At 46.4% G+C, this 22,935-nt stretch overlaps 2 protein-coding genes across 2 annotated transcripts; both read right to left on the bottom strand.

Moving 5' to 3' along the window:
* Positions 1-4,312: 4,312 nt before the first annotated feature.
* Positions 4,313-22,610, bottom strand: LOC114600952 (tubulin beta-1 chain-like). The gene is made up of 5 exons (XM_077933311.1): positions 22,436-22,610; positions 21,526-21,634; positions 19,248-19,358; positions 16,075-18,421; positions 4,313-5,266 (listed from the first exon to the last, which is right to left on the bottom strand). Exons 1-4 carry the CDS (start codon positions 22,490-22,492, stop codon positions 17,361-17,363), a joined length of 1,338 nt encoding a protein of 445 aa, XP_077789437.1. The 5' UTR covers positions 22,493-22,610; the 3' UTR covers positions 4,313-5,266; positions 16,075-17,360.
* Positions 5,965-10,773, bottom strand: LOC114600949 (tubulin beta-1 chain-like). The gene is made up of 4 exons (XM_028737838.2): positions 10,594-10,773; positions 9,683-9,791; positions 8,501-8,611; positions 5,965-7,295 (listed from the first exon to the last, which is right to left on the bottom strand). The coding sequence occupies exons 1-4, from the start codon at positions 10,648-10,650 to the stop codon at positions 6,235-6,237; spliced, it is 1,338 nt and encodes a 445-aa protein (XP_028593671.1). The 5' UTR covers positions 10,651-10,773; the 3' UTR covers positions 5,965-6,234.
* Positions 22,611-22,935: the final 325 nt, after the last annotated feature.

Below are 22,935 nucleotides of genomic sequence, written 5' to 3'. Positions count from 1 at the left end.
GCCCCTTCCCCACCCAGCCCTTTCACATCCTGCTTCATCCAATGAGTGGGCATCGCCGACTACAAAGGAATGTGGGATTGTTAAGAAACGACTCACGCTGCTGGGGAAATGCCTAGCTGCTGGTTCATACTACTCTGATGAAAGAGTGAGAAAAGAGCAGGCTGTGGAGTAGGAAAAGCAGCTGATTTCCCAATAACTTGAGGGGGATTTGGCTGACAAGTGCAGGGCACACAGTCTGCAAGTCCCTTTATAAGCGATTTCTTTTATATCCCAGAATTCCCTCCTATCTGTGAGGAGGAGGTGGTAGCAACCTTGACCAGGTAGTTTGAGACTTAGCCTACCTACCTTTCAATGCAGTTGTGGAAGCAATGACATAATCAGGCTCCCATAGCCTTCCTCTTCTGTGTCAAGACTTCCATCCAAGAAACTATCATTAGGATTGTATCCCCCTTTTTATGTTTACTAATGTGGGGTAATTGGTCTTTTCACCTTTGGTTGTGACTGAGTGGGACTCTCAGTGGGGAGTTTTGTGCCCAGAGAGTAACATGTCAAGGGACTAGTAGAGATTTTGGAACACACCTGTTGTATGACTGCCTTTCTTTTTTGTTGTGTAGCGTGCTGTCTCCCCATTGCCATTGTTTCTTCCTTCCCTCTCTCATACTCTTAGTTCCATGTGGGTGTGAGCAGAGTGCTCCCCACCTCTGCTGAGGTTCATGTGCATTTATGATTGTGGACATCTCTAGCACTGTGTGGAGATGCAGCATATTCCTGGGGCCTCTGGACAGAACATAGTGTTATGAGTTAGTGGGGACCAGACTCCCCTAAATTCCTGGGTCCAGTAAATGTTAAAAAATAAGCCAGGCCAGTTTCCAGATCAGGTAATCGCCTGGGAGATGAGCCATTTAGAGGACAAAGGGAAGGTAATGAGCCATTAGGGAAGCAAAGAGAGGGAGCTCTGTGTCAGAAGGCAAATAGAAAGGGCCCCTCCTTCAACTCAGAGTGAATTTGAAGACAAAGTCAGAGTTTGAAGTAGAGTTTGAGAGCTGGCTGTGATGTGAGTGAGAAACTGGAGAAAAAGCAGCAGGCAGAGAATGAGGAGCCATGGCTGATTTCTGCTTGAATCCGAGGCTGCAACTATGGGAGAAACAATACCCTTTTGTGTGTTAATCATATGCTCAGGTTGTTTATATGTGTAAATAAAGGTGTGGGAATGTTGAGGAAAGTAGGAGAGGATATATTGATTACCGGTAAGTATTATCCCTCCTCACTCACGCTAGTGAGCAGCAGAGCACATTCCCTTGCAGGTTGCTGGAAGCAAGTTGATGATTTGTTAGGATCATTTAAGTTAAGCAGTTCAGTCTGGCTTGTTCCTGGCAAATTGTCCCCTTTATTTCCCTCCTAAAATAATAGTAACATGACAGTCTTGTTTAGAAGAGTAACGTTTACTTACATTCAGTTCACAACAGTATTCTGAAGGCAGGTTTTATCTTGTGGTCACAGTTACATTTGTAGAGAAGTCTGAGCTAGGCCTCAGGCTTTCTACCTTGTGGCTTCCATCCTCCATAAGGATGAGCCATGTGCTGGCTAAGAGCCAGAAGAGGAGTCTGAAAGGAGAAAATGGGAAAAAAGGGAAGATGACTGCATGACTAGTCCTTTTCTAGGGTCTGCTAGGGTCACGCCAATCTAACTGGTCAAACACAGGGGGAGGTAGCTCCAGAGCAGGTATGACAGGAAGTCCTCCCTGTCTGGAGCAACATTCTCGTGTGTGTACACTAGGCAACAGGAAATGTTGTAGTTGACGGCTTCAGTGATGATACATCCCACAAAAGACACCAGTCTCTGCTGTGCCTCATTTCCAGTAGGAAACCTGGACCCCGGGTAAGCGTCTGAAACTTCTGGAATCTCACAATTCTTGGAGACTGGGGTGATGGGCAACAGTATTTAGCTGCATTTCTCCTTTTTCTTGGCTATTTATGATTCTCGCAGCCAACATGCCTAGTTTAAGAGCTCAAAGAAGCATATTTTAAAGGTTGTGCATATATGTCATATCGCCTTGGTTTTACTTATCTCATCTGCTTTCTCTTTAAAATTAAATATTTTATTCTTGAAAGTTTGTATATTTTCCACAATTATACTTTCACCAATAAAATAATGCAGTCATTGGCTTCCCTTCTTCAGCTCCCATGGTTCTTTTAAGTTTCCCATCATTACTGCATATTCTATTCTAACCATCTAAATCCCGCCCCCCTTTAATATTACCTCAGCATGATTTTTACTGTTGGATTTACCTTAATCTTGCTAGCATTTTCACTTGTTTACAATTATTTCCCCATAATTCTCCTGGGTAGACCCACTGATTCTGCATACTCCATCATCTTGAACTGCCATTCTTCCTTCTTCGGATCTTCTCCCACCCTCCATTTTATCCCATCTGCTTTCTAATTTCCTGCATTTTCAAACTTAAATGACAAAAAAATGCGAACATACTCTGTGTGTTTATTTTAAGGCCATGGAGTACTGTTGAACAACAAACTATTTTAGTGCTTAGAGAGAGCTCTCTTTAATGAGCGTTCAATTTTAATGCTTTGTTACTTTTTGTTTGCTGAAATTGCCAGGAGATGAAAGGTTCCTTTGAGGGATCACCCAGAAGTCCCTTCTGCCCCAGAGGAAGCCAGCTTATATTTTTCTGCCCCTTGGAAGCCAGCTTATATTTTTGCAGCTCTCCTTGGTGTTGTGTGCAACTTTATTTGCTCTGTGTACTAAGGGACAAGCATCTCATTGCCTCTACCAAGGAAAGGCTATGCACATCAGCTTTCCTTTGAAGACACCCGCACTTAATGTCTGAACATCAGGGACGCACGCAGAGATGTGGCTCCTCAGCACCATTCCACATTTGGTGCCTCATTGCGCGATGCATGCAAGATTAATGTTCCTGAGATCCCTGAGCATCCATGTGGCAGCAAGGGCATCTTCCTCCACAAAAATCATTACCCCCTTCGTTAAGAAAAAGAGCAGGTGAGAAACTAACCTGCTCCCACCTTCTGGGTTTTCAGCGTTCTATTTCCAAGTTGTCCATAAACTAAGCTGTTCTAAAACCAAAGTACCATTGTATTGCTTAGTTCTTAAGAATGGAGTACTAAATCGGGGAAAACGTGTCAGTTTTTTGTTACTACTTATGTATTATATAGTGACGCGGCTGGTGCTGTGGGTTAAACCACAGAGCCAAGGACTTGCCGATCAGAAGGTCGGCGGTTCGAATCCCCACGACGGGGTGAGCTCCCGTTGCTCGGTCCCTGCTCCTGCCGACCTAGCAGTTTGAAAGCACGGCAAACTGCAAGTAGATTAATAGGTACCGCTCCGGTGGGAAGGTAAACGGCGTTTCCGTGTGCTGTTCTGGTTCGCCAGAAGCGGCTTAGTCATGCTGGCCACATGACCTGGAAGCTGTATGCCGGCGAGGTGAGCGCCGCAACCCGAGTTGGCCACGACTGGACCTAATGGTCAGGGGTCCCTTTACCTTTATTTTATGTAATTTATGTTTCACTTGGCCCTCCTGATGGTTGAAAGAGGGCAAAATGTTTACATTCAAATTGTTTTCCCAAGTACAATGAAATGTGGTACTTTGAAGGATAAGATAAGGGCCTGAGGAGATGCAGCTGTGGTTCTTGACTGTGTATCACCCAGAGTGATCCTGTGTAGGCTGTTGAGTATATCAGCATGAACACTGGTACACTCAGTTCGTGGATTGCAGGTGTGAGGCCTGTTGATCATAGGATTCCAAACATGGTATCGCTTTAGATTAGAAGCACTTTAAGGGAATTGGGGGAAGGAGAACCTAACTCCACTGCTGATACTCCAGACTAAAATACGCCATAAAAAGTGGTGCCACTCCTCCCTCTCCCGCATTTTACAAAGTTGATTTCCTTTAAAAGGAAGATGTTCAGTAAACGTGTGCATGTCACCAGTGCTTCAGGTGCTGAGCTTGACAAAGCCAAAGAGTGGTAGAACTGGAGGACTTGGAAGGGAGGCAAAGGGTCATCTGCTCCAACCCCCTGCGATGCAGGAAGCACAGCTAAAGAATCCCAGACATCTTCCTCACAAGGGAGCTTTTGGGATGAGAATTCAAGTTCTGGGATAAAAAACTGAATAGATTTTAGGAACAAATGACAACCCAGCAGATTTTGGTTAGCCACCTCCAAACAAAATGCACAAGGTGAAGTAAGATGTTTTTGTTATGGTTGGGAGTATTAGCATTGAAATATATATATTTCAGGGGCTCCTGAGTGTGTTTAGCTCCTTTAAAGAAGAACAAGCATAGGCCAAATGGGGTAGTTTATTAACCCTCGTTTAGAAAGCCTTGTTTCAGTCCTTTACAACCATGTTTTCCAAATTCCACCCTGAATAAGGCATTTGTTCATTTAGTACAGGCTTTCCCAAACATGGGTCGCCAGTTGTTTTTGTCATCATCATTCCTGACAGCTGATTCTGCTAGCTAGGGATAATGGGAGTTGTAGTCCAAGAGCAACTGGAGACCCAAGTTTGGGAAACACTTTCCACCCCCCACCACCCCCATTATTCCTTAGGGCAGACATGTCCAACTAGTCAATTGCGGGGCATCCATGCTCGATCGCGTGATCCTGATTGATCGCCCAAAAAGAAAAAATAGCTCAACAACTTTGGTTAATCCAATGGGTAGATCACTGCCAGTTTTTTAATAGTTGGAGTACATCACAGTCTCTTGGGAGTTGGGACTTGCCTGCCCTAGGGAATGCAGAAAAATGGGTTCCTGTCCCAGTCCTAGGAAGGTGGTAAAGTAAACCATGTCTGTCTTTCTACCCAGCATGAAGGAAAGAGAGAGTGACAGATCTTGACTCTTCCTCGGTTAAACAGGCAGGTTCCACACGTTCTCTCAGCAAATTATATTCTCAGCAGCCACTCCTCCAAGGTTTCAGGTGCATGTAGTGATCTGAAGGAGAACCTAAAGTCTTACCATCAGTGGCCGCAATCTTCTGCGTTCTCAGGAAGCTTCAGAGGCACAGGCCCAATCTTGTTTTCCTGTAATTATGATAATCATTTACCATACCTTCAAGAAATTAGTTTTAGGCTGAGGTCTTGACTCTCCTCTTTGAAGATGAGTGTGATTAGGATTTTTATATATATATATATAAAATTGACTAAATTAATTACAAAAGAAAACAATTCCTCACTGTAATGAACATGAGTGCAGCTCCTAAATTGAGTTGTGGTAGACCAGTTACTTAGACACCACCTCTATTGAGGGACCATCTGCAGGAAAAAATGAAGTTTGTACTGTAATTCTTGATGCATTAATTAGGGGTAAAGTAGCAACTTACTTTTCAATGGACAACAGTACTCCTTAATGTCAGGGCGATTTGGGCTTCAGACTTGTTATGACACTGTTGAAAAGATGTTTCTTGCCTTTGTCTTCAAAGTATACCCCAGCTTCCTTAAATAGGGATGTGGATTCTGTGAGCTTCCAAGTGATGTTGGACTAAAACTCCCACTCGCCATTCTCCCTGGGGCTGATGGGAGTTGGAGTCCAACAATATCTGGAAGACCACAGGTCCCTCGTCGCTCAATTAGGAAATGCCCCAAGAAGCCTGACAATCAACATTATCTTTTAACATAGTGTTAGCACCCCAAGGAGAGCATAATGATCTAAATATTTTACAAAATGTGTAGGGGTGTTCTCAGGTTGTTCCTCAATGGGCTTTCCAAACTACTATTTCTAGATTCCTGAATTTTCAATACGGCTTGTGTAGTTAGCTTCCTTGTCTATGGAGCAGCTGAGAAGTCTTTATTTCAGATAAACTATGACATAAGTAACTTCTGCAATATATATAAAAATTATAAATTTATAATTTATATAAATTTATAATTTTTATAAAACAGCTGCAGTACAATTGTATGATCAATCGCTTTACACATATAGCTGAAGGACAACAGTTGTCTTAACAAGGAAGGAAGTATATTCTTAAGGGTAAAAGTTACAAAGTTTACTTTCAGACCCAATTTAAAGTGTGGAGAGCTTCATAGCACCCACTTTTCATTATTATGTTGAAATGTTTTAATGACCTATAAAAGTGCTTCCAAATCAAAGGGTTTGGGCAATGAGGGAAATCAACAGTGAAAGCACCAAATTGAACTGAAAAAGCATGCAGCAGCAGAGCTGAACAGACTGTGCCCCAAAACACTTGCCCCTAAACCACCGCGATCCTAAGCCTCGTCCTCCTCGCCTTCCTCTTCAAACTCTCCTTGCTCGTCCGCTGTGGCGTCTTGATATTGCTGGTATTCGGAGACCAGGTCGTTCATGTTGCTCTCGGCCTCCGTGAACTCCATCTCATCCATGCCCTCTCCGGTGTACCAGTGCAGGAAGGCCTTTCGGCGGAACATGGCCGTGAACTGCTCAGAGATCCTCTTGAACAGCTCCTGGATGGCCGTGCTGTTGCCAATGAAGGTGGCGGACATCTTGAGGCCTCGCGGAGGGATGTCGCACACGGCCGTCTTCACGTTGTTGGGGATCCACTCGACAAAGTAGCTGCTGTTCTTGTTCTGGACGTTGAGCATCTGCTCGTCCACCTCCTTCATGGACATTCTGCCCCGGAAAATGGCCGCCACAGTCAGGTAGCGCCCGTGGCGTGGGTCGCAGGCCGCCATCATGTTCTTGGAATCAAACAATTGCTGGGTGAGCTCTGGCACCGACACGGCCCGGTACTGCTGGCTTCCGCGGCTCGTGAGGGGAGCAAAGCCGGGCATGAAGAAGTGCAGGCGAGGGAATGGTACCATGTTGACTGCCAGCTTGCGGAGGTCAGCATTCAGTTGGCCAGGGAACCGCAGGCAGGTGGTGACACCACTCATAGTGGCCGACACTAAGTGGTTGAGGTCCCCGTACGTCGGAGTCGTGAGTTTGAGTGTGCGGAAGCAGATATCGTACAAGGCCTCATTGTCAATACAGTAGGTTTCATCCGTGTTCTCCACCAGCTGGTGGACGGACAGTGTGGCATTGTAGGGCTCCACCACCGTGTCTGACACCTTAGGGGATGGCATCACACTGAACGTGTTCATGATCCTGTCAGGATACTCCTCCCGAATCTTGCTGATGAGGAGCGTCCCCAGTCCGGAGCCCGTGCCGCCGCCCAGAGAATGGGTCAACTGGAAGCCCTGCAGGCAGTCACAGTTCTCCGACTCCTTCCTTACCACATCCAGCACAGAGTCCACCAGCTCAGCTCCCTCTGTGTAGTGGCCCTTGGCCCAGTTATTCCCAGCACCACTCTGGCCTAGAGGAAGAAGCAGAAATTGGCAGCTATTGGTTTCTATCTGCTAATGGCATCATGATCTGGTCCAACCGTTCTTATGAGCAGTGTCCAGACCCAGACTACAAAATCGGTTTACTTTCCTCGGGTTCTCAAATACAGTGGTACATCGGGATGCGAACGGGATCCGTTCTGGAGCTCCATTCGCATCCTGAAGCGAATGTAACAAGCAACGTGTCTGCGCGTGTCGCATTTTGCCGCTTCCGCGTGACGTCATTTTGAGCGTCTGCGCATGCGTCAGTGGCGAAACCCGGAAGTAACACGCTCTGTTACTTCCGGGTTGCCGCGGAGCGCATCTCGAACACGCGCAACCCGAAGCACATTCAAACCGAGGTATGACTGTATAGTGTTTAAAGACCCAGCTCTGAAAAGGACATTGGATCAAGTATCATGAGCTATCGTACCTTTTGCAATTTGATGGAAGGAGATGATGGAACTGGCTCAGGGGAAGGAGAGATCGTTGTACCACATCATCTACTGCATATACCTGGAGATGTGCCACCTTTCTGCCACCTGGCATAACTAGCCTTCCACTTGTTTCAGTACATGATCAAATGTTACAGGAAGTGTACAGGATTCGTCAACATTCCTCATAGTTTCCGAGCACAGTTCAAAGTGTTGGTGTTGACCTTTAAAGCCCTAAACGGCCTCGGCCCAGTATACCTGAAGGAGCATCTCCACCCCCATCATTCTGCCAGGACACTGAGGTCCAGCGCCGAGAGCCTTCTGGCGGTTCCCTCATTGTGAGAAACAAAGCTACAGGGAACCAGGCAGAGGGCCTTCTCAGTAGTAGCGCCCGCCCTGTGGAACGCCCTCCCATCAGATGTCACAGAGATAAACAACTACCTGACATTCAGAAGACATCTGAAGGCAACCCTGTTTAGGGAAGATTTTTTTGTGTGACATCTTAGTGTATTTTTGGTCTTTGTGGAAGCCACCCAGAGTGGCTGGGGAAACCAGATGGGCGGAGTACAAATAATAAATTATTATTATTATTATTGTTGAATTCAAGTGTCTCCCAGGACAGGCAGAAGTCAGCTGTTTTGCATAGCAATGATATTCACAGAACATTTGGAATAAATAGGTATGAGCAACCCAGCAGCTGCTTCAAGATACATTGAGCACCTGTCAAGAACAGAGACTACAGTCACCGAAAGAATATTACATACCAAAGACGAAATTGTCAGGCCGAAAGATCTGGCCGAATGGTCCAGAGCGGACAGAATCCATTGTGCCAGGCTCCAAGTCCACAAGGATGGCACGGGGGACATACTTGTTGCCTGCAGGGAGAACAAAAGATTTATGAATGCAGTGACCTCGTTAAATTATCTGCAGTCTACTGGGCTCCTGTCAACCCTCAGCGTTACTCAGGAAAATATTTTATATCTCAACCCAATGTGCTGCTTTTGCGCATGCCTGCATGCTGAAACCCAGAAAAAATACTTCCGGGTTTGCCGCGTTCGCATCCTGAAAGATACACAACCAGAGGTGTGGTTATGTAGGGGTACCGGTGTATCTTTTAGAAGACATCTGAAGGAAACCCTGTTTGGGAAGGTTTTTAATATTTCATCTTATACCATGTTTTTAATGTTGTGCTGGGAGCCACCCAGAGTGGCTGGGGAAATACAGCCAGATGGGTGGGGTATAATAAATTATTATTATCAACCGACACCTGGTGATTGGCAGGTGTGGTACGTCCTGCTCACCTGTCAAGGTTGGCCTGTGTGTGTGTGTGTGTACATGTGTGCATAGAGACCACAGCAGCCAGAGTCACTTCCCCACCTGTACTTCATAGGTACCCATGGAAAGTTTTGTCTGCAAGGTTTTATTATTACAAGGTTATTCATTTTCAGTTACAGAAATCATAAATAACCTTCAGCATCCAGAAGCAGCAATATCATTGTTGTCCCCACCCCCGAAAAACCTGTTTTCATTACTTTAATACCTTTTCTGCCCCCACCCCAGACAGAGGAAGAGAAATTTTAAATCCTTTAATACAGCCCCAGTTTACTGGCCAGGTGTGCATTTTTCTTCTTCTTCCCAAGTCTATTTTTAGTTTGAAAGCACATAATTAGGGAGCTTATGGCAGGCTGCATTTTAGAACAAAGAAATTCTTCCTATTCCCCTCAAAGAGAAGGAAATTTATCTAAGGTGGGTCTGGACACAAAAATAGGAAGAGCATCTGTTTATAAAAATAAAAAAGGCTCTTTGCAAGAACTGTATTTATCTGCAGATTTAATTAGTTGGAAGCCAAGCAATCTATCTATCAAGATTTCTGTAAATGGGCAAGAGACTCATTTCCGGAGGCAGCTAGAAGCACTTCCTTAAAAAGACAAGCGCTCCATTTTTACCGGCAGCTTCATTGTAGTAGACGTTGATCCTCTCAAGCTGCAGGTCGCTGTCTCCATGGTAGCTGCCTGTCGGGTCAATGCCGTGCTCGTCGCTGATGACCTCCCAGAACTGAAACGGGAATTGTGGACAGCGATTTAGCAAGTGCGACGAGGAAGCATGACTAAACACGTGCAGCTGCCGCGGCCACACCTTAGCCACCATACTGCAAGCACATGATCCTCTGCGCCATGACGAGACAGATTCCCTTCACACAAAGCAATGCCAACAGGGCATAGGAAGGCAGGATGTTAAATTTCACGAATGGACATACTGTTGGGGGAAGAGGGGAGGGACTTGTTTAACAAAGAAAGAAGCCAATTGGCTTCCGGCTTTGCACCATTACGCGCACACCCAACCAGCTTGAACGCTGCTCCAAATACAGGCTGCATCCTCTGCAGAGGGGCGAGGCACCCTAAAAGCCTGCTGTTATAACTAGATTACTGCTAGTTCTAACACTGTGTGAGACGGATCTGCCCCCGACCGAAAGCGAAGGCCTTTATTGTTTCCCGCAAGATCTGCCCTATGAAGCGGCAGGGAGGGGCAGGCAAAGATGGTCGTCGCATCCGAGGCTTGCTAAAGAGGCGGCGCATCGTAGACGCACAGCTGTCAACTTTTCCCTTTTCTTGCGAGGAATCCTACTCGGAATAAGCGAATTTCCCTTTAAAAAAGGGGGAAAGTTGACAGCTATGCGTAGACATAACCCCGGGGAGATTTTTCCTAGTGCTCTGCCCCCCCCCCCCAATCCTTCAGCTTAATTCTTAGGTGGCGATTAATGCCTTCCATCGGCGACGCAAGAAAAGGAAACGACACGGCTGGTCCCCACAATAGATCCTCCCCACTAGATCCCCTTGCCTCCGCTTTCCCATGATACCTTGGCTCCAATCTGATTCCCGCACTGGCCGGCTTGCATGTGCACGATCTCCCGCATGGCTGCGACTTCGTTTCAGGCGATCACCCGCTTGCTACCTTCCGGAAAGAGAAAACTGCGACTTGCTCTCTCGACAACAGCAGCAGCAGGAAACAAGGGCGCGCCTCCCTCCTCCCCCGAGGGCTCTTTTATAGCGGGAGGCGCGTGGCTCCTCCCCTTCCCCTCCCGGCCTGGCGGGAGGGGGCGGGGCTAAAGGCACCTAGAAGCCTCCTTGTCTCTCGCTCACGCCTCCGCTGCTCGCGCCCGAGGGAAGGAGGGGGCGGCGGCGGCGGCGGCGGCGGCCTGGATTTGACCGGCCCCGTCCCGCGCGCGGAAGCAGGTGCTTTCCTAGGGGCGACCCTAATATTGCAAAGCGGCTCCTCGCTGTGCCGGCTTTTGGTCTTTTCAGCGGGGTTTTATTTTTGCACCTGCCTGCAGCAGACACCATTTTGATGCGCTCGAAGGTTTTCTTTTCCCCCGATCCAAAAGCAGATAGACTGTTGTGGGCCTGGGAGCTCAGGCTAAGGGTTGCGTTTTTCTGCTGCGGTCAGAAATCTCCGATTTTTCCCTTCCCCACCCAGCCTTTTCACATCCTGCTTCATCTAATGAGTGGGCATCGCCGACTACAAAGGAATGTGGTTACGCTGCCGGGGAAATCCTGTTCAATAGCATGTCTAGCTGCTGGTTCATACTACTCTGGTGAAAGAGTGAGAAAAGAGCAGGCTGTGGAGTAGGAAAAGCAGCTGTTTTCCCGATAACTTGAGGGAGATTTGGTTGACAAGTGCAGGGCACACAGTCTCCAAGTCCCTTTATAAGCGATTTCTTTTATATCCCAGAATTCCCTCCTATCTGTGAGGAGGAAAGGGGGTGGTAACCTTGACCAGGTAGTTTGAGACTTAACCTGCCTACCTTTCAATGCAGTTGTGGAAGCAATGACATAATCAGGCTCCCATAGCCTTCCTCTTCTGTGTCAAGACTTCCATCCAAGAAACTATCATTAGGATTGTAGCCCCTTTTTTTTGTTTACTAGTGTGGGGTGCTTGGTCTTTACACCTTTGGTTGTGACTGAGTGGGACTCTCAGTAGGGAGAGAGTAACATGTCAAGGGACTAGTAGAGATTTTGGAACACACCTGTTTTATGACTGCTTTTCTTTTTAGTTGTGTAGCGTGCTGTCTCCCCATTGCCATTGTTTCTTCCTTCCCTCTCTCATACTCTTAGTTCCATGTGGGTGTGAGCAGAGTGCTCCCCACCTCTGCTGAAGTTCATGTGCATTTATGATTGTGGACATCTCTAGCACTGTGTGGAGATGCAGCATATTCCTGGGGCCTCTGGAAGGAACATAGCGTTATGAGTTAGTGGGGACCAGACTCCCCTAAATTCCTGGGTCCAGTAAATGTTAAAAAATAAGCCAGGCCTGTTTCCTGATGAGCCATTTAGAGAACAAAGGGAAGGTAATGAGCCATTAGAGAAACAAAGAGAGGGAGCTCTGTGTCAGAGGGCAAATAGAAAGGGCCCCTCCTTCAACTCAGAGTGAATTTGAAGACAAAATCAGAGTTTGAAGTAGAGTTTGAGAGCTGGCTGTGATGTGAGCGAGAAACTGGAGGAAAAACAGCAAGCAGAGATGCAGGGAGCCGTGGCTGATTTCTGCTTGAATCCAAGGCTGCAGCTATGGGAGAAACAATACCCTTTTGTGTGTTAATCATATGCTCAGGTTGTATATATGTGTAAATAAAGGTGTGGGAATGTTGAGGAAAGTAGGAGAGGATATATTGATTACCGGTAAGTATTATCCCTCCTCACTCACGCTAGTGAGCAGCAGAGCACATTCCCTTGCAGGTTGCTGGAAGCAAGTTGATGATTTGTTAGGATCATTTAAGTTAAGCAGTTCAGTCTGGCTTGTCCAGTCTGGATTGTTCCTGGCAAATTGTCCCCTTTATTTCCCTCCTAAAATAATAACATGACAGTCTTGTTTAAAAGAGTAAAGTTTACTTACATTTAGTTCACAACAGTATTCTGAAGGCAGGTTTTATCTTGTGGTCACAGTTACATTTCCAGAGAAAAGGAGTCTGAGCTAGGCCTCAGACTTTCTACTTTGTGGCTTCCATCCTCTGTAAGGATGAGCCATGTGCTGGCTAAGAGCCAGAAGAGGAGTCCGAAGGGAGAAAATGGAAAAAGAGGGGAAGATGGCTTTGTGGCTAGCCCTTTTTCTAGGGTCTGCTAGCATCACACCCATCTACCTGGTCACACTGGGGGGTGGCTCCAAAGCAGGAATGACAGGAAGTCCTCCCTGTCTGGAGCAACATTCTCCTGTGTGTCCACTCTAGGCAACAGGAAATGTAGTTGACGGCTTCAGTGATGATACATCCCACAAGAGACACCAGTCTCTGCTGTGCCTCATTTCCAGTAGGAAACCTGGACCCTGGGTAAGCGTCTGAAACTTCTGGAATCTCACAATTCTTGGAGACTGGGGTGATGGGCAACAGTATTTAGCTGCATTTCTTCTTCTTCTTGGCTATTTATGATTCTGTTAGCCAACATGCCTAGTTTAAGAGCTCAGAGAGGCATATTTAAAAGGTTGTGCATATAACTTTTACTTATCTGCTTTCTCTTTAAAATTAAATATTTTATTCTTGAAAGTTTGTATATTTTCCACAATTATACTTTCACCAATAAAATAATGCAGTCATTGGCTTCCCTTCTTCAGCTCCCATGGTTCTTTTAAGTTTCCCATCATTACTGCATAGTCTATTCTAACCATCTAAATCCCGCCCCCCTTTAATATTACCTCAGCATGATTTTTACTGTTGAATTTACCTTATTATCCTGCTAGCGTTTTCACTTGTTTACAATTACCGTATTTCCCCATAATTCTCCTATTCTGCTGGTTAGACCCACTGATTCTGCATACTCCCACCGTCTTGTACTACCATTCTTCGGATCTTCTCCCACCCTCCATTTTATCCCATCTGCCTTCTAATTTCCTGCATTTTCAACCTTAAAATACAGAAAGTGCAAACATACCTCTCTGTGTTTATTCTAAGGCCACGGAGTCCTGTTAAACAACAAACTATTTTAGTGCTTATAGAGAGCTCTCTTTAATGAGCTGTTCGATTTTAATGATTTGTTACTTTTTGTTTGCTGAAATTGCCAGGAGATGAAAGGTTCCTTTGGGGGATCACCCAGAAGTCCCTTCTGCCCCAGAGACCATACCTTGAAAGTCAGCTTATATTTTTGCAGCTCTCCTTGGTGTTGTGTGCAACTTTATTCGCTCTGTGTACTAAGGGACAAGCACATCATTGCCTCTACCAAGGAAAGGCTATGCATATCAACTTTCCTTTGAAGACACCCGCACTTAATGTCTGAACATCAGGGATGCATGCAGAGATGTGGCTCCACAGCTCCATTCCACATTTGTTCCCTCATTGCACGATGCATGCAAGGTTAATGTTCCTGAGATCTGTGAGCATCCATGTGGCGGCAAGGGCATCTTCCTGCACAAAAATCATACCCCCTTTGTTAAGAAAAAGAGCAAGATTTTAGCCTTCTGGGTTTTCAGTGTTCTATTTCCAAATTGTTCATAAACTAAGCTGTTCTAAAACCAAGGTACCACTGTATTGCTTAGTTCTTAAGAATGGAGTACTAAATCAGGGGAAACGTGTTATAGTTTTTTTGTTACTACTTATGTATTTTATATCTCACTCCGGTTCTCCTGATGGTTGAAAGGGGGCAAAATGTTTATATTCAAAATGTTTTCCCAGGGACGATGAAATGTGGTACTTCGAAGGAAAAGTTAAGGACCTGAGGAGACCTTTACTACCATGCTGCTGTGGTTCTTGGCTGTGTATCACCCAGAGTGATCCCTTATAGGCTGTTGAGAAGATCAGCATGAACACTGGTACACTCAGTTTGTGGACTGCAGGCGTGAGGCCTGTTGATCACAGGATTCCAAACATACTATCGCTTTAGATTGGAAACGCTTAAGGGAATTGGGGGAAGGGGAACCTAACTCCACTACTGACGCTCCAGATTAAAATACCCCATTAAAATTGGTGCCACTCCTCTCTCCCCCGCCCTGGATTTTAAAAAGTTGATGTCCTTTAAATGGAAGATGTTCAGTAAACGTGTGCATGTCACCAGTGCTTCAGATGCTGGGCTTGACAAAACCAAAGAGTCGTAGAACTGGAGGACTTGGAAGGGAGGCAAAGGGTCATCTAGTCCAACCCCCTGCGATGCAGGAAGCACAGCTAAAGAATCCCAGACATCTTCCTCACAAGGGAGCTATTGGGATGAGAATTCAAGTTTTGGGAGAAAAAACTGAATAGATTTTAGGGACAAATGACAACCCAGAAGATTTTGGTTAGCCACCTCCAAACAAAATGCACAAGGTGAAGTAAGATGTTTTTGTTATTGTTGGGGGTATTAGCATATTTCAGGGGCTCTTGAGAGTGTTTAGCTCCTTTAAAAAAAAACATAGGCCAAAAGGGCTAGTTTATTAACCCATGTTTAGAAAGCTTTGTTTCTGTCCTTTACTACCACGTATTCCAAATTCCACCCTGAATAAGGCATTTGTTCATTTAGTACAGGCTTTCCCAAACATGGGTCGCCAGTTATTTTTGATCTACAATTATCATCATTCCCGATCGCTGATTCTGCTAGCTAGGGATAATAGGAGTTGTAGTCCCAGAGCAACTGGAGACCCAAGTTTGGGAAACACTTCCCACCCCCCACCACCCCCATTATTCCTTAGGGCAGGCATGTCCAACTGGTCAATTGCGGGGCATCCCTGCTCGATCGCGTGATCCTGATTGATCGCCCAAAAAGAAAAAATAGCTCAACAACTTTGGTTAATCCAATGGGTAGATCACTGCCAGTTTTTTAATAGTTGGAGTACATCACAGTCTCTTGGGAGTTGGACTTGCCTGCCCTAGGGAATGCAGAAAAATAGGTTCCTGTCCCAGTCCTAGGAAGGTGGTAAAGGAAACCATGTCTGTCTTTCTACCCAGCACGAAGGAAATCTCTTCTCTGTGGAGAGTGACAGATCTTGACTCTTCCTCGGTTAAACAGGCAGGTTCCACACGTTCTCTCAGCAAATTATATTCTCAGCAGCCACTCCTCCAAGGTTTCAGGTGCATGTAGTGATCTGAAGGAGAACCTCAAGTCTTACCATCACTGGCCGCAATCTTCTGCGTTCTCAGGAAGCTTCAGAGGCACAGGCCCAATCTTGTTTTCCTGTAATTATGATAATCATTTACCATACCTTCAAGAAATTGGTTTTAGGCTGAAGTCTTGACTCTCCTCTTTGAAGATGAGTGTGATTAGGATTTTTTTATATATATAAAAAAACCTGAGTAAATTCATTACAAAAGAAAACAATTCCTCACTGTAATGAACATGGAGTGCAGTTCCTAAATTAAGTTGTGGTAGACCAGTTACTTAGACACCACCTCTATTGAGGGACCATCTGCAGGAAAAATGAAGTTTGTACTGTAATTCTTGTTGCATCAATTAGGGTTAGAGTAGCAACTTACTTTTCAATGGACAACAGTATTCCTTAATGTCAGGGCAATTTGGGCTTTACTTATGATGACACTGTTGAAAACATGTTTCTTGCCATTGTCTTCAAAGTATACTCCAGCTTCCTTAAATAGGGATGTGGATTCTGTGAGCTTCCAAGTGATGTTGGACTAAAACTCCCACTCGCCATTCTCCCTGGGCCTGATGGGAGTTGGAGTCCAACAACATCTGGAAGACCACAGGTCCCTCGTCACTCAATTAGGAAACGCACCAAGAAGCCTGACAATCAACATTATCTTTTAACATAGTGTTAGCACCCCAAGGAGAGCATAATGATCTAAATACAGTGGTATCTCGCAAGACGAATGCCTCGCAAGACAAAAAACTCGCTAGACGAAAGGGTTTTTTGTTTTTTGAGCTGCTTCGCAAGACGATTTCCCCTATGGGCTTGCTTCGCAAGACGGAAACGTCTTGCAAGTTTGTTTCCTTTTTCTTAACACCGTTAATACAGTTGCGACTTGACTTCGAGGAGCAACTCATAGAACGCGGTGTGGTAGCCTTTTTTGAGGTTTTTGAAGCTTTTCCAAAACTTTCTCGACACCGTGCTTCGCAAGACGAAAAAAATCGCAAGACGACAAAACTCGCGGAACGAATTAATTTCGTCTTGCGAGGCACCACTGTATTTTACAAAATGTGTAGAGGTGTTCTCAGGTTTTTCCTCAATGGGATCCAAACTACTATTTCTAGATTCCTGAATTTTCAATATGGAATGTGTAGTTAGCTTCCTTGTCTATGGAGCAGCAGAGAAGTCTTTATTTCAGATCAATTATGATATAAGTAACCTCTGCAAAAATTTATAATAATTATAAATTTATATAAGTTTACAATGTATATAAATTTATAATTTTTATAAAACAGCTGCAGTACAATGGTGTGATCAATAGCTTTACACATACAGCTGAAGGACAACAGTTGTCTTAACAAGGAAGTATATTCTTAAGGGTAAAAGTTACAAAGTTTACTTTCAGCCCCAATTTAAAGTGTAGAGAGCACCCACTTTTCATTATTATGTTGAAATGTTTTCACGACCTATAAAAGTGCTTCCAAATCAAAGGGTTTGGGCAATGAGGGAAATCAACAGTGAAAGCACCAAGTTGAACTGAAAAAGCATGTAGCAGCAGAGCTGAACAGACTGTGCCCCAAAACCACCGCGATCCTAAGCCTCATCCTCCTCGCCTTCCTCTTCAAACTCTCCTTGCTCATCCACTGTGGCGTCTTGATATTGCTGGTATTCGGAGACCAGGTCGTTCATGTTGCTCTCGGCCTCCGTGAACTCCATCTCATCCATGCCCTCTCCGGTGTACCAGTGCAGGAAGGCCTTTCGGCGGAACATGGCCGTGAACTGCTCAGAGATCCTCTTGAACAGCTCCTGGATGGCCGTGCTGTTGCCAATGAAGGTGGCGGACATCTTGAGGCCTCGCGGAGGGATGTCGCACACGGCCGTCTTCACGTTGTTGGGGATCCACTCGACAAAATAGCTGCTGTTCTTGTTCTGGACATTGAGCATCTGCTCGTCCACCTCCTTCATGGACATTCTGCCCCGGAAAATGGCCGCCACCGTCAGGTAGCGCCCGTGGCGTGGGTCGCAGGCCGCCATCATGTTCTTGGAATCAAATAATTGCTGGGTGAGTTCTGGCACCGACACGGCCCGGTACTGCTGGCTTCCGCGGCTCGTGAGGGGAGCAAAGCCGGGCATGAAGAAGTGCAGGCGAGGGAAGGGCACCATGTTGACCGCCAACTTGCGGAGGTCAGCATTCAGTTGGCCAGGGAACCGCAGGCAGGTGGTGACGCCGCTCATGGTGGCCGACACCAAGTGGTTGAGGTCCCCGTACGTCGGAGTCGTGAGTTTGAGTGTGCGGAAGCAGATATCGTACAAGGCCTCATTGTCAATACAGAAGGTTTCATCCGTGTTCTCCACCAGCTGGTGGACGGACAGCGTGGCATTGTAGGGCTCCACCACCGTGTCTGACACCTTAGGGGATGGCATCACGCTGAACGTGTTCATGATCCTGTCAGGATACTCCTCCCGAATCTTGCTGATAAGGAGTGTCCCCAGTCCGGAGCCTGTGCCACCACCCAGGGAATGGGTCAACTGGAAGCCCTGCAAGCAGTCACAGTTCTCCGACTCCTTCCTTACCACATCCAGCACAGAGTCCACCAGCTCAGCTCCCTCTGTGTAGTGGCCCTTGGCCCAGTTATTCCCAGCACCACTCTGGCCTAGAGGAAGAAGCAGAAAGACAACGATACAGAAACAAATTGGCAACTCTTGATTTCTATCTGCTAATGGCATCATGCTCTGGTCCAAATGTTCCTTTTATAAGCAGTGTCCAGACCCAGACTACAAAACCGGTTTACCTTCCTCTAGTTCTCAAATACAGTGGTACCTCGGGATGCGAACGGGATCCATTCCGGAGCCCCGTTCGCATCCTGAATCAAATGTAACAAGCGATGGGTCTGCAGGTCGCGTATTGCCGCTTCTGTGAATGCGTGTGACGTCATTTTGAGCGTCTGCGCATGCACGAGTGGTGAAACCCGGAAGTAACACGCTCCGTTACTTCCGGGTTGCCGCGGAGCACAACTCGAACGCGCTCAACCCGAAGCACATTCAAACCGAGGTATGACTGTATAGTGTTTAAAGACCCAGCTCCGAAAAGTACATTGGATCAAATATTATGTACCTTTGGCTTTTGTAACTTTGGCAATTTGAGGGAAGGAGATGATGAAACTGGCTCAGAGGAAGGAGAGATCATTGTACCACATCACCTATTGCGTATGCCTGGAGATTTGCCACCTAGCATAACTAGCCTTGCCCTTGTTTCAGTACATGATCAAATGTTACAGGGAGCGTACAGGATTAGTCAAACATTCCTAATAGTTGAATTCAAGTGTCTCCCAGGACAGGCAGAAGTCAGCTGTTTTGCATAGAAATGATATTCGCAGAACATTTGGAATAAATAGGTATGAGCAATCCAGCAGCTGCTTCAAGATACATTGAGCACCTGTCAAGAACAGAGACTACAGTCACCGAAAGAATATTACATACCAAAGACGAAATTGTCAGGCCGAAAGATCTGGCCGAATGGTCCAGAGCGGACAGAATCCATTGTGCCAGGCTCCAAGTCCACAAGGATGGCACGGGGGACATACTTGTTGCCTGCAGGGAGAACAAAAGAAAGATTTATGAATGCAGTGACCTCGTTAAATTATCGGCAGTCTACTGGGCTCCTGTCAACCCTCAGCGTTACTCAGGAAAGAATTTTATCTCTCAACTCGAGGTGCTGCTTCTGCGCATGCCTGCATGCTGAAACCCAGAAAAAATACTTCTGGGTTTGCCGCGTTCGCATCCTGAAAGATACACAACCAGAGGTGTGGTTATGTAGGGGTACCGGTGTATCTTTTAGAAGACATCTGAAGGAAACCCTGTTTGGGAAGGTTTTTAATATTTCATCTTTTACCATGTTTTTAATGTTCTGCTGGGAGCCACCCGGAGTGGCTGGGGAAATACAGTCAGATGGGTGGGGTATAATCAATTATTGTTATTATTCTCACCCGTCATCTGGTGATTGGCAGGTGGTATGTCCTGCTCACCTGTCAAGATTGGCCTGTGTGTGTGTGTGTGTGTGTGTGTGTGTGTGTGTACACATGTGTGCATAGAGACCACAGCAGCCATGTTCTATGTACTTCATAGGTACCCATGGAAAGTTTTGTATGCAAAGTTTTATTATTACAAGGTTATTCATTTTCAATTACAGAAATCATAAATAACCTTCGACATCTAGAAGCAACAATGTCAATGCCGTCCCCACCCCTGCAAAAAAACCTGTTTTCATTAATTTAATACCTTTTCTGCCCCCACCCCAGACAGATGAAGAGAAATTTTAAATCCTTTAATACAGCCCCCGTTTACTGGCCAGGTGTGCATTTTTCTTCTTCTTCCCAAGTCTGTATTTTTAGTTTGAAAACACATAATTAGGGAGCTTATGACAAGCTGCATTTTAGAACAAAGAAATTCTTCCCATTCCCCTCACACAGAAGGAAATTCTGTTTCTGTTTATAAAAATAAAAAATTATAATTATAATTATAATATACCGTATTTTTTGCACCATAACACTCACTTTTTTCCTCCTAGAAAGTAAGGGGAAATGTCTGTGCGTGTTATGGAGTGAATGCCTACGGATGGCGGGGGGATCTGCTGCAGTCGTGAGCAGAGGATCCATGGTTCCCCTTCCTTCCCTCCTCCGTAGCTCGCTTTGAAACAGCAAAGCGGGAGAAGAGCCGCCGAGTGGGGAGGAGGGAGGGACAGAGAGCCTGCTTGCTTTAAAGGAGCAAAGCCGGAGAGGAGAGGAGAGGAGCCGCTTACACGAGTGTAAGCGGCTCCTGTCCGGTTGGCTCCTTTAAAGCAAGCAGGCTCTCTGTCCCTCTCTCCTCCCTACTCAGCTGGCTAAATAGTAGCAAAGTTTTTCAGCGAGCCGGGAGGAGGGAGCTGTTTTTTTCAGCGAGCCGGGGAGGAGGGAGAGAAGCAGAGCCTGCTTTGTTTAAAGGACCAAAGCGGGAGAGGAGAGGAGCCTTCTTCTCTTATACCCCTCTTCTGCATTATAAAACAGCATCCTTCTCCACCCACCCCGCGTGTGTTCCTTGTCCCTTGAGTGCTTTTCCTTCCCTCCCCATTTAAAACGTGGTTACAAAGCACGGATCCACATTGATCCTCAGGAGTTTTGCACTGGGTCGCCCCAAATTCACCATCAGATCACATAGCATGTCCATGGCTATAGCTTGTACCAAAAAAATCATACAACCACTGTTGTCTGGGGCCGCAGTGGTGCAAAAACGTGGTTACAAAGCATGGATCCACATAGATCCTCAGGATTTTTGCATTGGGCTACCCCAAACTCACCGTCAGATCACATGTCTGCGGCCACAGCATGAACCACAAAAATCATACATCCAGTGTTTCATTTAGAATATTTTTTTTCTTGTTTTCCTCCTCTAAAAACTGTGTACGTGTTATGGTCTGGTGCGTGTTAAGAGTGAAAAATACGGTATATTTTTGGAAGCCACCCAGAGTGGCTGGGGAAGCCCAGCCAGATGGGCAGGGTATAAATAATAAATTATTATTAATTATTATTAATTATTATTAATTATTATTAATTATTATTATTATTATTAAAAGGCTCTTTGCAAGAACTGTGTATTTATCTGCAGATTTAATTAGTTGGAAGCGGTGCAATCTATCAATCAAGATTTCTGTAAATGGGCAAGAGACTCATTTCCGGAGGCAGCGAGAAGCACTTCCTTAAAAAGACATGCACTCCATTTTTACCGGCAGCTTCATTGTAGTAGACGTTGATCCTCTCAAGCTGCAGGTCGCTGTCTCCATGGTAGCTGCCTGTCGGGTCAATGCCGTGCTCGTCGCTGATGACCTCCCAGAACTGAAATGGGAATTGTGGAGAGCGATTTAGCAAGTGCGACGAGGAAGCATGACTAAACATGTGCAGCTGCCGCGGCCACACCTTAGCCACCATACTGCAAGCACATGATCCTCTGCGCCATGACGAGACAGATTCCCTTCACACAAAGCAATGCCAACAGGGCATAGGAAGGCAGGATGTTAAATTTCACGAATGGACATACTGTTGGGGGAAGAGGGGAGGGACTCGTTTAACAAAGAAAGAAGCCAATTGGCTTCCGGCTTTGCACCATTACGCGCACACCCAACCAGCTTGAACGCTGCTCCAAATACAGGCTGCATCCTCTGCAGAGGGGCGAGGCAACCTAAAAGCCTGCCGTTATAACTGGATTACTGCTAGTTCTAACACTGTGCGAGACGGATCTGGCCCCGACCGAAAGCGAAGGCCTTTATTGTTTCCCGCAAGATCTGCCCTATGAAGCGGCAGGGAGGGGCAGGAAAAGATGGTCGTCGCATCCGAGGCTTGCGAAAGAGGCGGCGCATCGTAGACGCACAGCTGCCAACTTTTCCCTTTTCTTGCGAGGAATCCTACTCGGAATAAGCGAATTTCCCTTTAAAAAAGGGGGAAGGTTGACAGCTATGCGTAGAAATAACCCCGGGGAGATTTTTCCTAGTGCTCTGCCCCTCCCCCCAATCCTTCAGCTTAATTCTTAGATGGCGATTAATGCCTTTCATCGGAGACGCAAGAAAAGGAAACGACACGGCCGGTCCCCACAATAGATCTTCCCCACTAGATCCCCTTGCCTCCGCTTTCCCATGATACCTTGGCTCCAATCTGATTCCCGCACTGGCCGGCTTGCATGTGCACGATCTCCCGCATGGCTGCGACTTCGTTTCAGGCGATCACCCGCTTGCTACCTTCCGGAAAGAGAAAACTGCGACTTGCTCTCTCGACAACAGCAGCAGCAGGAAACAAGGGCGCGCCTCCCTCCTCCCCCGAGGCCTCTTTTATAGCGGGAGCGCGTGGCTCCGCCCCTTCCCTTCCCGGCCCCTCCTCGTCTCTCGCTCGAGGGGCGGAGAGGAGAAAGTTCACTCCTCCGCTGCTCGCGCCCGAGGGAGGGCGGGGCGGCGGCGGCCTGGATTTGACCGGCCCCGCCCCGCGCGCGGAAGTAGGTGCTTTCTTAGGGGCGACCCTAATATTGCAAAGCGGGTCCTCGCTGTGCCGGCTTTTGGTCTTTTCAGCGGGGTTTTATTTTTGCGCCTGCCTGCAGCAGACACCATTTTGATGCGCTCGAAGGTTTTCTTTTCCCCCGATCCAAAAGC

Source organism: Podarcis muralis, chromosome 8 (assembly GCF_964188315.1).
Source record: "Podarcis muralis chromosome 8, rPodMur119.hap1.1, whole genome shotgun sequence".
Taxonomy (NCBI): Eukaryota; Metazoa; Chordata; class Lepidosauria; order Squamata; family Lacertidae; genus Podarcis; species Podarcis muralis.
The sequence above is the reverse complement of the archived record's forward strand: the minus strand, read 5'-3'. Positions and strand labels throughout refer to the sequence as shown.

Bases quoted from the DNA above. Each gene is read 5' to 3' on its own strand.
- LOC114600952 (XM_077933311.1), bottom strand. From the start codon at position 22,492: ATGCGGGAGATCGTGCACATGCAAGCCGGCCAGTGCGGGAATCAGATT. The intron at 19,359-21,525 runs GTAAAAATGGAG...TTCTCCCTGCAG, and splicing joins CTACTACAATGAAGCTGCCG to GCAACAAGTATGTCCCCCGT. The intron at 18,422-19,247 runs GTATGTAATATT...TTCTTCCTCTAG, and splicing joins GCCTGACAATTTCGTCTTTG to GCCAGAGTGGTGCTGGGAAT.
- LOC114600949 (XM_028737838.2), bottom strand. From the start codon at position 10,650: ATGCGGGAGATCGTGCACATGCAAGCCGGCCAGTGCGGGAATCAGATT. The intron at 9,792-10,593 runs GTATCATGGGAA...TTCCCGTTTCAG, and splicing joins GGAATCAGATTGGAGCCAAG to TTCTGGGAGGTCATCAGCGA. The intron at 7,296-8,500 runs GTATGTAATATT...TTCTTCCTCTAG, and splicing joins GCCTGACAATTTCGTCTTTG to GCCAGAGTGGTGCTGGGAAT.